The sequence below is a fragment of the Haliaeetus albicilla genome, chromosome 4, assembly GCF_947461875.1.
Source record: "Haliaeetus albicilla chromosome 4, bHalAlb1.1, whole genome shotgun sequence".
NCBI lineage: Eukaryota > Metazoa > Chordata > Aves > Accipitriformes > Accipitridae > Haliaeetus > Haliaeetus albicilla.
Genome location: NC_091486.1, coordinates 3,291,785 through 3,306,282, shown reverse-complemented (window position 1 = coordinate 3,306,282; position 14,498 = coordinate 3,291,785). Strand labels below are relative to the sequence as shown.

Below are 14,498 nucleotides of genomic sequence, written 5' to 3'. Positions count from 1 at the left end.
GCCTGCCTGCTGTTGGGAAGGTGCGGACTGCTCTTCCCAGAACAGCAACTGGCTTCCACCGACAGATGGTGGTGGTATTCCACGCCAGGCACCAGCGCCTGCCTCCACATCCCTTCTTCCCATCACATTGTGCTTTTTACTGAGCAGTCGGTGATGAAAAACTGTTTTACGCTCTAAATTAATCTAGCATTTAGCTCGAAATTGAATATTTCCTTTTAATAATTAGATGAAGGCAGAGTTTGCTAAACATAGCTTGTTCCTTAATAGTGCTGCCGCAGACCTGCGTTTGACTTCTCTTATTTTTCCCTGTTAGCAATATTTTCTCACCACCTACTTCCTACTTTATTGCTCTTGTCACGACAACGTATAAAGGTTTGTTTCCGAGAATTTGACATAACTGTAGTTTTGGGTGCAGTTCCCGATTATGCGGTTTCACAGTTACTGTAGCCGGTACCTTTCGCCAGGGTAGCAGAGGTTCGGGATGTACCCACTGCGGCGTCGACCTTTTTCTCCCTGCTGCCTTAAAGTTCTTGAAGTTGCCTTTAATTCGGGCTTCCCTGTAGACATGAAATAATAAGAACCGTTTCGTAACAGCACCTCAAGCAATCCTGTAGCACATTTATTACTGGCTGGTTACGTTGACCCATATTCTTCGCTAACTTCTAAATGTACTTATTTTTAGGTCCACCAAATCCCACAGGGAGACAGACAAGTGAAGCCTCCAAAACCCAAGAGGAGGAAGATCTCTAGATAACATTGAATGTCTTTGTTACTGGTCCAGTACTTATCAAAATGAACGTGCACATAAGTCTATATGTAGGTATTGATATAGACGTGGTTATATCAATATTTATATGAAGACAGATAGATACCATCACAGGGTGCTACGCGGATTAGTGGTACAATATTTTTGATGCTTAGGAGGGATAGCGGTTGCTGGATAAGCCAATCAGAAATCTTGAAAGGTTGCAGTAACAATGTCAGATGATTACTGAAATTTTTTTCTATAATACTAAAATTGTGATTATAAGAAATAGTCCAAATGTTTCTGAGAAATTTTCATTGTGTATATAGATAATACAGAATTTCATGGTGATATCTGAAATGTAAATATTGTACAATATTGTCATGTACAAGCGTACCTAATGCACACTTTATCTTTTATTGTACAAAAAATAGTGTACAAAATTCTTTGGTTTCTATTGAGTACACATACAAGAGACTACCAGTGTAAAGTGATAAATAAAAATACAGCCTAAATGCTTTTATATGATAATGTAAAAGATGCTGTTTTTGTATTTAACAGCAGAGAGAAGGCATGATTATGTAATACCTTAATTATGACATACACTTCACGCCACTGAGTGTTCATTGATACTGTCTGTTTGGAATGAACCTTGCCTGGAAGTACTGTACTCCATTTCAGGTCTCTGTAGGAGAGTGCAACCTTGCAGATTCCTAACGGGATGTGGGATCACAGCTCTAATTAATAATTCAAAGGCTGCAACTATCGGTTGCGTTTTTATTTACTTAGCTTTTAAAGTAGAATGCTGTAGATTTTATTAAAAAGGAAAAAAAGTAGATGGACTATTTTAGTCAACCATTTCTGTAGTTAAAGTTTCATAGCCACCTGATAAACTAAACAGTTTATATCCCCCGTAACGTCGACCCCTCAAAACCCCTAGATTTATTAGCTTAAATTATCTAACGTCATTAACCATCATGTTTACTTTTAAAGGGGGCAGAGGCCCTGCTTTAACAATGTGATCAGTATTGATTACGGTTTGGTTTTGCAGTAGAATGAAAGGGCATGCTCCGCAGCGTTCGTAAAAGTAATTCCAGTATCCATCTCGCAGTATTAAAACAAAAAAATTAAGGGTGGCTTTCAAAACTATTAGCAACAGTAATTTTTATCAGTATTATGTAACATATCAGATTTATTTTATTTAAAAAGAATTATTTATACCATTAACAGATTCTTATATATATTAATGTGGCTGAAATGTGCAGGTTAAATCTATTAACCAAATTATTTATGTTATATTAAGTGAGAAATGTGAAACATATGTAGAAAAAATTAATACACTACAGATTTAAAAGTCTAAAGCTATGAGCCATTATAAAATTAACAAACGGAAGTGTAGCACAACATCATTTCCATTTGATTTCATTTTTCTTTTTAACACGGCTGGTGGTGATGGTGATGGAAGCGATGACGTCCTTTGTCTTCAAGGCTTCCTGAAATAACTCCGTTCACCATTCCCGGTCCCGGGGTGGAGTCCGTAACCCCTCCCTCTTCGTCCGGGACCACCACTTACCTCAGATTTCCTTTTTTCCGCTCCCCCCACCCCACCCCGAATTCCCAAATCTCACTTTCCAGCTAAGGACTGGCAGTGATCAGCATCCCGGGAAGCTGGCGGTATCGCCGCTCTCCAGATACCCGGCGCCAGGATCACAAGTCCTTGCTCCTCTTCCCATCCGCCTTGCCCAAGTCCCAAACTCCTCTCTCCGAAGGACATGACCGAGACCAGCTGTCCCCGAGGACGACGGGACCCGGCGGCTTTCCCAGCCTCGGCTCTCGCGTGCCAGAGCACGCAGCACTACCTCTGGGCTCGCCCCTGGGCTTTCTCATGTCCGGCAAAACGGCTCTCGTCCCTCCTTCCCCCCCAGCCCGAGGGATCGCAATAGCTACACTGGCTACAGGGGCCTGGAGGCAGGAGCCCTTCCTTCCGCGGGGTAGGTTCATTTGTCTTTTCTGTAACGCCACCGTCCTCCATGCAAGCTCGTGTGAAGTGATCGATTTTGTTAATTTTTAAAAAAAAAAAAAAAAAAAAAAAAAAAAAATTGGGGGGGGTGGGTGGGGTGGGGTGTGTAGCTTAGCTCACGTTTTTCTGTTCCGAGTCGATGTGTTCGTTTCAAGAGTCGATGTCGTCCATTTTCCACGCCAGCCCGCTTCCCTGCTGTCTTGTCCGCACCCGCCTGGGTTTTAATTCATCACTCCGTGCGTGCGTGTGTATGTGTGCGTGTGTGAGCGCCTGTCTCGATTTAGTTTCTTTCTCCCTTTGCTTTCTGTCCTAGAACTGAGTTTGTATTGACCGACCCTTCTTTTGGCATTTTAACTAATTAGGTTTGTACTTTCTCACCAATGTATACTTTACATCAGTAGACTATGTAAAGTATTTTTGTGCACTTGATTTCATTGGTTAATAATGGCATTGATGTGGGTGCTAGGAGTAGTTTGTTTCAGTCCATACCAATTTTTTTCTCTTTTAGAGTTTTTATGGTTTCATGTAAGCAGTTAATGTAAATATTGTGAGCATTACAGGTCATGCAGTGTTGTAACATTTTAAAAAATGTTGCACCTACTTTACGATTAAAAAACTGGTCACTCATACTTGAATTTTGCCCATAGAGCCATTTCTTTCTCTTTGCATTAAAGCATAATATACTTTTTTGATGGAGGCCCAACCCTTCTTTCTACCTTATTATTTTTTGTTTAATAAATCTATATTTTTTCTAATAGAAGACTTAAAAATGAAAATTTAAAAACTACTTTTTGCCTACTTTCTAATTTAAGAGAGAATTCCTATATTTAAAAGGTGAAAAAAAAAATACTCCATTGTGGAAAGTGGAACAACACTTTATTTGTCATTAATATGGCACAATCACACGAAACTGAACTGGCTGAGTAAAGCGAGCCCACGACGTCAATCAGTATCTCGGTAGATTAGGGAACTACGTGATTCTTTGAGGATGTAAAGTGTTACATATTCTTGTCTATTTATTTATTTATTTATTATGCTTTCTTTTGCTAAGTGGGTGACAATGTGGTTGAGTCATTCAGATGACATTCAAATTAAAGGAAATATTCCTCTTTCTATTATGGTGCATTTTGTGAACACCATAAAAAAATATTTTCATTTATTTCAATGGATTTTCTTCATATTTTCACTTCTGACAGAAAACGTTTGGCTGGTATCAGCTGCAAAAGTAATATCCACCTAGTTTAAAAAAAAAAAAAAAATCCAAAAAACCCACCTCTGATGTCCCAGGTCTATTATCCTCACAGTCTAAGGTTTTAGGGGTTTAAAAGAACTTAAAATTTAAAGGTATTTCCTAAATCAGCTTTGCAGAAGGTTTATAAGTAATGTGATATCCTTTTGGAGTCCCTGAGTTTGATGGTATAGAGATATTAGAGGGCTCGTGGTGGACTGAATTACCTTAGGACTGCTACCTTTCTTAGCTACAGTTTGTATTTTGCTATGTAGGGTTGTAATGTGAGAATTCCAGAAGAGCCGTAGCATAAAAGTGCTTTTCTATTTTTTAAAAAAACCCATTCTAGTCTTACTAAGAATTAGAGATTTTTTTAATATCAGTTTTGTAATTTTTGATAAAGTTGTCAATATTATGATTAAATCACCAGAAAAAAAAGTTACTGTGATGTTCTCTTCGGGGCAGGGACTGTCTTCCTATGTATTTGTAAGATGCCACGATGGGTTGCCTGGTCCTAAATGGGGCCACGGGCACCGCTATCAAATTAAATAGCAACCAACAACGTTGAGGTTGATTTAAATGCATAAAAAGCCAAGAGAATTCACAGTTAAGACTGCAAATCCGATCACCTGTCCTTAGTTTGCCTGCTGTGCCCTCCGTGAAGGTCACATCATCGGGTGCCACGTCCGACGGGTAAGTTGAGGAAGCCGATGGTTCTTGAAGCTTTTGCTCACACAACCCAGGACCTGCTCATCCAAGTCAAAACAGATCCGCTCTGTTAACACAGCCCTCAGTCCCCTCCCTCTCTCTGCTGTTTTTACCAGTTCTAGCTGAGCAACTCGACCTTCGTGTTTCAGGATTCCCCCAAAAATACCATTTATCCAGCGGTTTAAGCACGTTACTGATGTACAAAATCCCAAACGTGTCGACAGATCGTTTGGTTCCAAATTCACTGCAAGCATAGTTCACGCTGGTGTCGAATCGACTCTAGAAAAACACTTTGAGGCTTCCAAAGGAAAAAAAATCAATCCTACCAAAAAAAACATTTGTATACCCCCAGGACACGAGCCTGGGGGCTTCCCGGGGACCCCCCGAGCCCTGGGAGCCCGCAGCCACCGTGCCAAGCATTTCTGCCCACACTGCTGGCGTCTCTGGACCTGGTTATCAGGCACTTGAGATTTACTGTCAAAGAGCAAGCCCGCTCTCACATATTTCCTACAGTATTGCTCAGACGCAGGGGTTACATCAGGTGTTGGTTTCGTACTGCTGTAATAAATGCTGCCCAAGCAGACGTACCCCAAAAAGTCCCGCCAGCCTCTTGCAACCTTGTGTTGCAAGCTGTTATTTAAACTGCAATGGTAATGCATTATAGTTGCTTTGCATTTGAAAGCTAAGCAGCGGGAAGTCAGGCCTCCGTAGTTCGTTTCTCTCTGCCAGGTTTTACAATTTATTTATTGGCTGTGAAGACTTAAAAGCCATTTTTGTTGTTGCTTTAAAAAAAAAAAAAAATCCGAGATTTGATTTGAAATATTCCCCGCGAAAGCAGGTTCTGGAGAGATTTCATCTCTCAGTTTTTACCTGCTGTGAGATAAGTATTTGTCTGTAATTGAGTGCCGTGCCAACAGAAGATAAGGGGTTAGGATTTAGAAGAGAAAAAAAAAATATTTTTGAGAGAGAGAATGGTTCTTTCTGGAAATTCCTATTTTGGAAAAGAGATGGGAAGTGGGAAGGGTTTTGATGTACTTACCCTGGACGAGGCGGAGTGGAGAAGGCAGAGTGAGAGCATCCCCATGTATCCCTGTGTACAAACCCCAAACGAGCGTGAGCGTAGGTTGCCCTGAGTCAAAGAGAACAACCGTGCGCATGCAATGTCAGCCGGCGTTTTAGAATTACAGGCAGGAATCCATACCAATGAGATGAGCGAGCTGGGTCTGAGCCCCAGTTTGAGTCTGGCTTTGAACGGCGCTAAACCAGCTAAACAATATGGGATGGGAGAATAAAGTCTGTTACAGCCACGTCCACATCCAGGTCTGGTGGTGCAGAAGATTTGCAGGTGAGTCCTCCTGCGGGCGTTCATGATTTTGCTTGGCTAATGGCGTTAATACCTCTTAACTGTTATTTACAACCAGCAAGCGTGAGAGACTGGACAGATAAGGAAAAAAAAAGCATTCTCGACCTGAGGAACCATTAACACTGCAATGCAAAAAGACCAAAAGAATAGTATCCTAAAAATACAGAAGACAAATGCTTTCGGTTCAAAAAATATACATAACTTCTATTGAGCTGATTTCTGCTTCGCGTATACCTATAGCATGTGAACATAGGCGGGGGGGTGTGAGGAACCACGAACTTTTCAGACAGAAAACAGTTTTATAGAATAGACTTTTTTTTAATCCTACTTCAGAAGTTTCCATCTCATCAAATCACAATCATTTTAGGCCTTTTTGAAAGAGAAGCAATTCTTAACTCCTGGTAGACCAACCACTCATTTTCAGTTCCAGGAAAATAATTTCTTGCTGCTCTCACTGATTTTTCTCTAGGAAGAGAAAAAATCATAAAAATAACAAAAGGTATTGGGGTTTGCCATTATCTGTTCTCAAATGTGGAAACTGTTCTCTGCTTCTGAGGAAAAAAATGAAGATTTACCTCTGAAAAATAAGGGAAAACTTTTTTCTTATTATTATTCTATTCCATTCTATTCTATTCTCTTTCTGTTTTTATTTCTATCCTATCCTTCATTTGTTTAATTGTGACTGAAAAGAGAATCTGTGGTTCCCCAACTTGGTCTCATACATCTTAAGAGTTTCATCAACCAAAATAACAAACAGGAGCATTTGTAATTCTTCCTCTCAGTGTCGGTACAGAAAGACATTCAAAAAGCCAACCCAATACAGCAAAATTATTTTCTGGCCACAAAGGTGTCATCGCAGTATTCAAAAATAGATAGCCCAGTGGCACGCCTACTCCATTGCCCAATTAATTAACTGTGTGCCAGTCATCTCAAGCCTGCTTTTCATTTTTCAGATATTCAAAAATTTATTTTACAGAAAAATGAAGTTAATATAAATTGTGAAATTTGAGGCTTTTGCCATTTCAGATGATGTCATGACAGCCTGTTATGGTTTAACCCCAGCCAGCACCTAAGCACCACGCAGCTGCTCACTCACTTCCCCCCCACCCAGTGGGATGGGGGAGAGAATTGGGGGAAGAATGAAGTAAAACTCTTGGGTTGAGATAAGAACAGCTCGATAGAACAGAAAGCAAGAAAATAATAATGAGAATAATAACAATAATAAAATGAAAAATGAATAATAAAAGAACTGGAATATACAAAACAAGTGATGCGCAATGCAATTGCTTACCACTCACTGACTGATGCCCAGTTAGAATCTGAGCAGTGGTCTGCACCCCCTGGCCAGCTCCCCCCAGTTTATATACTGGGCATAATGTCCCATGGTATGGAATATTCCTTTGGCAGGTTTGGGTCAGCTGCCCTGGCTGTGTCTCCTCCCAGCTTCTTGTGCCCCTCCAGCCTTCTTGCTGGCTGGGCATCAGAAGCTGAAAAATCCTTGACTTAGTCTAAACACTGCTCAGCAGCAACTGAAAACATCAGTGTGTTATCAACATTCTTCTTGTACTGAATCCAAAACATAATGCTATACCATCTACTAGAAAGAAAATTAACTCTATCCCAGCTGAAACAAGGACACAGCCTGTCTGTTAATTTGCTTTTTAAGTTATGAGGACAGTTATTGTACCTTATGAGCCAGGAACCTCCAAAATTAGTGATACAGCAGCAGGGAGCATCACTGACATCCTCCCCTACTCCAGTTACTAAACATAAGATTTTTATGTTCCCATCTCACCATCCTAAGGCTGCATTGGCATGCTCTGCAAGAACTTTTTCTGCATAATAAAGCCTAATCGTATATGTGATATTTCAAGTGGAAGTTGAACTAAAAGTAGTATAAACTATATAGAACAGAAAAAAGAGGTTTAATTTAAAAAAAAAAAAAAAGTCCCCCCAAAACACCCAGAACATGTTGAAAGGCTTACTAGATACCCATGCTTTGAGGCTGTGTATATTGGTTCTTCAAGTGGTTCTCCTTCAGGGTACAATGCAGAGCAGTGCTCTGTCTCCAGGTGAGGGAAGCAGGCTTGTCCACTGGTGAGGAAAAAGATTAAATTAATGAAAAAATAAAATTTTTAGGCACTTCAGCATATGCTATAGTAGTGAACTGAATCTGTGTTGTGCTATTTGATCCGTTAGTCTGAATGAATAAACTAAGAAACTTCTCCCAGAGAGAAAGGCTGGAAAGCAACTGACGGGAGGAGACCCCGCAGCTCCACACAGCCACCGCTTTCTTCTCTCCCAATTGCCTGGTGGAACCTGATGCTACCTAAGCCTTTGTAGTTCATAACTTGGATGTGAGGGAATAATGAAAATAGAAAAGAAAATGTTAGAATTAAAATTACATTTTAAAGACCTTAGGAGATTTATAAAGCTGCAAGCATGGTATTTGCAACCCTAAAACCTGCAACGGGGCAATAGCTTTTATAGAAATCGCGTATTTAGTCCTGCTTTAGCACCCACTTTGACAAGTTTCTGTACAGATGCTGAATCCAGCTGTGTCTTCAAATACCTCTCCTTTTAGCCTCGGGTCAGACAGCGGTGGGAGGTGGGAGAAGGTCTCCACAGCTTGGTGGAAGAGCCCTGACAGCAACTTCGTTTGCACCCATACAAAGAGTTAGGTGGAATGAGTTTGTCTTAAAATGAGACACATGTAGGCATGGAAACACACGTCCAAACTACATGTGATTCTTGTTAAAATACTTGGAATAGTTGTGGGAGAATTAGGCCAGAGCCCAGTAATGGTGCGAATTAAATCTGTACAGAGCATTTCTATTATAGGCAAAGAGTTCTTGCCAGGGAAATTTTAACATGGGTTTAGCTAAACACATATTCACGTTTTACAGAGTAACAACAAAATATCTGCATTTGTTAGAATTGATCTACTTCACTAACAGCAAAGCTAATATTACTTAGGAATATAAGAAAGGCAGCAAGGCACAGCAAGCAACAAATTATGAATTATTCAATGCAAATGTCAAGTTTTAGTAGTGAATGTAGATGTAAATCTTTTTTTGAAAGGCTAAGCGTTGCCATTAAGCAAGTCCATATGACGCTACATCTGTTGGATTTCTTTTATATTTATATCGTTTTATTTTTTATGTATGCTGGGGAAAAGTATTGGGAATTTCCACATTAGAATTTTAATAACATCATTTCCCCAACTTCTGTTGTCTGTTGATTTAATGTTTGATGAAGGGATGACTCCTCTGGCAGAGGTTAAAGCCGTAGCCTCTTCATTAGCTACCCAAGCTGTAAGTCTTCAAATTAAAATTTCCTTTTGTGGAGAAATTTTAGTTTTCCACATATTGAACCAAGAAGTCAGATAAATTTAACTGGCTGGCGTTTTCAGAGCACCACCTCCTGATGTGGCACTTTCAGTGATCTTACACTGGGTATCTTTTTGAGTCGCTCCATAAAGAATTCTGCGTGCGCGGGGCGAGTGCAGTCTGGATGGAAACCTGTTTAATCCACCCCTCAAACCAGAAATTGCTAATGTCTCCCAATTTTTATTTTGCATTGCATCGCTCTTGCCCACGTAGGACATGGGCAATTCAGTCCAATTTGTCTGCTCTCTTCTGTGTTTCTTTATTTTGATGTTGTCACATTTGTCCCCCAGTAGCTGCATGCAGACAAAGCCAGTTTAATTTCTTGCGAAGATGGGGAGCGGTGACGTACACCAGAAGAGCGAGGAGGTCCATTACTCTGCAAATGCACAAGAAGCCTGTGCCGGGGGACTCCTATCTGCTCCATATAATCAATCTGTCCAAGTATTTCTATAGCTCTCATTATCCTGCGTGCCTCCAGGATAAGAAGCTGAGAACAATCGCCCATTGTCAGTTTATGAAGCAACTTTTTCATCTTCCTTCCCCAAAGACTAAATACTTAATTAAGGAAATTAAAATTAATTACGGAATCCATACAAGATGTTATCACGGCTATCCCCCAAACTGAGCTCTCCCTGCTGTTCCTGCATGCTCACCCTCCTAAACATAGAATCCTAGAATGGTTTGGGTTGGAAGGGACCTTTAAAGGTCATCTAGTTCCAACCCCCCTGCCATGGGCAGGGACATCTTCAACTGGACCAGGTTGCTCAAAGCCCCATCCAAGCTGGCCTTGAATGTTTCCAGGGATGGGGCATCCACAACCTCTCTGGGCAACCTGTTCCAGTGTCTCACCAGCCTCATCATAAAAAATTTCGTCCTTCTATCTAGTCTGAATCCACCCGAAGGCAGGAGGTGCCCAGTGGAGCAGCTCAGGTGCGCGGGTGGCTTTGTTCAGCAGATCCCACCTGGAGGTGGGAGCGTTCCCGTCACCTGGCCAGGGCCTCAGCCTTGTAAAAACATCTCTGCGCATTAAAGGTCAAGCACTGTGAACCAGTGTGCATGATTAAAAATATGCATTCGTCTTCCAGAGCTGAGGCTGAAAGCCTTTCACTTTTGAAAAGATCATTCCGTATTAAGCAATACCTAAATTTACAATGGGCAACGTCCGTTTCTAACAGACCTCAAAGCGTCTCTGCATGTTTTTTAATGATCTCTTGTGCTTCGTTAACAAGAGGTTTAAACTGAGCCAAATTCCAAAGGACATGAACGTTGCATTTCTATTAATTGGTTTTCGGAGGAAGATGTTGCCATTAACTATCTACAGTGATCCTCTTATTAACTGTCTGATAAGGGTGACTTAAGTATCTAATAAAATAATGGATTAAACGGCAAGAGTGAATGAAGTGTATCACAAGGATAGCTGAACCTGCAAGCAAAATGAACACAATTATTTACCAAATGAAAGGAAAGCGTAATAGGTTTATCGATTTTGATCTTAAAACTTTTAGGAGATGAACATCTTGAAGATGCCAAGTATTTTTGGAAGAGCAAACGTACCCGTTCTGCAAGCCGCTCAGAGCCAGGAGAAGACTTCTCAGCAGCATGTGCAAGTACAAACTGGGCCAGGCCAAGGAGGGACCGTTCCCACCCTGGGGAAGGGGGGTGAAGAGCAAGGAGACAACCAAAAGGGAGCAGTAGGGATGGCTGGAAGTGGTGCTTCTCCCCAAAATACCTCTTGACCCGCGGCAGCAGCAAGGGAGCAGGCACAGAGGCTGTTCTGCTGTCGCCCGCCATCCTGCTGCCCCAAGCTGCTGCCTATGCTTAGATCTTATTTTCCAAAAGGGATCAATGAATATTAATTAAAGGAGCTGTAAACAGAGCCTTGTGATTCAGGCGCTCATGCTTCGGGGGGGTGTTTGGTGGGAGCAGTCGCAGGGAAACGTGAATATTGATGGCTGTTGCAGGCATGCGGGTGTGTGACGGTGTGGGTTTAACCGCCGGGTCTTGCGGGCTTGGGCTATACAGCATGCAGTGGTGAAGCTCTGCTGGGGTACTCGTTATAAAGCTGGGATCGTAGAAAAGATAATAAATGATGCTCCCAAAACAGCAGGCTCCAGGAGAATGGGCAGTGAAGGAGTATGTCCGACAGCAGACACAATCATCCGCACGGTAACGCCAAGTTACCTCTCAGTCACTCTGCAGTACTACGGGGTGGTCCAGCAGCCAGGCTGCTTTGCCGCTCTTCTCACTTGCTGAAAAATTATCACCCATGCAAGAAAAGACGGGGTTTGCACTCCCTTCCTTCAGCCCCACGCTGTTCCCAGTTCCCAGATTTTATCACCATGTTTCAGATGTCAGGATGAATCCCCCTGAGTCCAGCTGTTAGGGGATCGTTCAGGTAATCTGAATGGGTAGTTATTCCTCAAATGTGACTAATAATGTGTGCTGCGGAACTGTAACTAATTATATGGCCTTTAACTATCCGGCCCACAGAGTTGTTTGTGGGGGTTTTTTAATGATCCTTAAAAGATGGAATGAGATTTCTTCTTGAGAATTTCCATGAGTTAGGGGCCTCCTAAATCAAAGAGATTTATTTCAACTTTGTCCTTCAATAAAACCAAACCCAGGTAAAGCACGTCTCCTCATCAGAAGTTTGCATCCTCTTCTACTTGTTTCTGGAACCAAAGAATAAGTAAGAAGTCTTGAAGTTTACATTTCTCAGAAAAAAAGGTGAGTTAGAAATTAAAACATCTGATGTTACTGCTGCAGAAAGGCATCGGGGCCCAGTGTTTTCAAGTAAATAACCATGAATCTGAAGTTTTCTTGTCTGGGATGCTCAGAAAAAGCTGCTTTTAACTGAAGTTGCACATTTTCTGTTTGAAATTTGAATGAACTCCTACTTAAGCCCCGTAGCAATTGCATCTCTTCAAGTTTTCAGAGAATTTAGAAATGTGGAGGGGGGGTATTATTTTCTAGAGCATTTTCTAAGAAGTATGTTGTAAGCTCAGCCTGATCTCCCAAGTAAACTCAGCTAAATTTATTCCTGCTCCCAACCACCTTCGCTAGGACTCTTGCTGTAGTTACCTGCTCATACGGCTGTGTTAGGGCTTAGTGGATTTTAAAGGGCGATGAAAATTGAATCGCCATTCCACAAAGGCTGCTGTATTTGGAAATGTATTTCCCCCTTCAGTCTCACTGCCCTGCTTTTCCCAGCTGCCACGCAGCTCTGGCTCCCAGTGCCAGGAGGAGACCTGGCACGTTTTCTGCATCACTGAAGGAAAATAATTTCTTGACCTGCACGCGTGACTTTCTTACTGAGAAATCCACCAAGCCAGCACAGTGTGTATTACTTACTGTCTATTTATTTGTTTAATGCTAAAACAGAGAACCTAGTTTGAGGCTGAAAAACTATGCTTAGAAACAAAACCCCTAGCCCCAAAATAGCAGTGCAGGGGCTCTGCCTGTGGGAAAGCCTAGGCCAGTGCTACCAAGCAGAGCACTGCATAATCCTTAGCAGTTTTTAAGCTCCATCAGACTGTATTTTTCCTCCTGTTGTTCTGATTGGGACATCATCCCGCAGCAGCAATCGTCTTCTGATTTCCAACCTATGTTTGCTGAAAGCTCATTTTCATCCATTTGTTCTTGTTCTGGCAGTTGTTCAGCTTCTCTCTCTGGATATGTAATTGCTGATACCTCTACAGCCAGTGATCATATCCCTCCTCAGCTTTCACTCTGTTAGAGCAAGCAAGCCGCACGCCTCGCATCTTTTGCTGTACGATAGTTTCTCCAATCACTTGGTCATTTTGGCAGCCGTTTGTTGCCAAATTAGGTAATCAGTTATACCTGGTATTTGAGAAGCAGCCCCAGCAGTGTGCTGTAGGATAACGTCAGTACGTAGCTGTTTCTCTCCTAAATACCTTTAAACCATCTGAGCCGTACTCGGAGCTTGTGCTCACATTGGAATCTACTAACGTATATAGCTGGTTGTCAGTTGTTTCCAGTTAACGAGATTTTATTTTATTAGCCCAACTTTGGTTTTAGAACTAGAATTAGTATACGGCGCTAGATTTCAGACTGAAAAGTATTAATACAAAAAACCCTTAAGATAAAATTTAACATTCCTACACAAGAGGGCACGTAATATAGAGCTTGTGCCACACGGTTTGTGCCATAATGCCCGTAATTAAGGCAATCGCTGGACTGGTGATTGACTTGCATGTGCCCCTTGTTGAGCATGTGAATTTGCCCATGGTAATGAGGGAAATGTATTTGTAGGCACACGTCTTTCAAACAGCAGCTCCAGCTGGTTCTTAAAGAAGCTGCGTTGTCCCATCAGTTTTGCCCCTGAAAAACATGGCACATCTACTTGCCTCATTCGCATTTTCCATCTTTCAAGGGCTTTGTCTTTTTGTTCTGAATAGTCTCTTTTATACAGCACAGAGCCCTGATCCATAACTAGATCTGCCATACACCAAAAGTAATTGGCAATGGTATTTCTCAACCAAAGTCAAACGGACTCGATTTATTTTCTTGGCCATTTGCTTTGTTGTGTGATCTTGTTCAAATAAAAGCACAATCGGAAAATGAGAAGATGCCAATGAGCTGCTTTTTTTGGTATTGCTCATGTAACTGGAGGTATTGACTCTCCCACATCACCACCTCTTCTTGCTCTGTCATCCAGCACTTTACCAGTAGGAACTTTTCTGCTTCGCTTTCTCTAAAGTAGCAATTTCTCATTGTGTTGGATTGTTTTCCTAATCACCCATTCTGGTTAGTCTGGCACTGAAGAAAACTTGCTCCCTGGTGAGGAGGCTCCCAGCAAAAGCCCAAAGCTGAATTCATCTCCTTGAAGCAGAGACTTGCAAGGAAGAATGAGATGACTGAGCGTCTTCTTCCATTTCTCCTCTTCATTTGCTTGCTAATTCACAGCTAAATCCTCTGTATAGTGGGAAGGTCCTAATCATCTTCAGTTATAGAATTTCATAAACTATAGGAGAAAAGTAGGATGCCCTAAGATGGTAGGACTTACAAATCCATAGGGGTTTTTT

At 41.6% G+C, this 14,498-nt stretch overlaps 1 protein-coding gene and 1 long non-coding RNA gene across 8 annotated transcripts in view; one reads left to right on the top strand and one right to left on the bottom strand.

Moving 5' to 3' along the window:
- MBD5 (methyl-CpG binding domain protein 5) overlaps positions 1-1,268 on the top strand; it is a 146,660-nt gene extending 145,392 nt beyond the window's left edge. For all 7 annotated transcript variants that reach the window (XM_069780731.1, XM_069780729.1, XM_069780730.1 and 4 more), the window contains one exon: positions 683-1,268. In XM_069780731.1, the coding sequence (XP_069636832.1) occupies positions 683-754 (72 nt within the window). In that variant the 3' untranslated portion in view covers positions 755-1,268. The remainder of the gene's footprint in view (positions 1-682) is intronic.
- Positions 1,269-3,470: 2,202 nt separating this feature from the next.
- LOC138685028 (uncharacterized) overlaps positions 3,471-14,498 on the bottom strand; it is a 28,317-nt gene continuing 17,289 nt past the window's right edge. The window contains exons 3-4 of the long non-coding RNA XR_011324255.1: positions 4,623-8,158; positions 3,471-4,001 (exon numbers count right to left, since the gene is read on the bottom strand). This is a non-coding gene — a long non-coding RNA (uncharacterized lncRNA). The remainder of the gene's footprint in view (positions 4,002-4,622; positions 8,159-14,498) is intronic.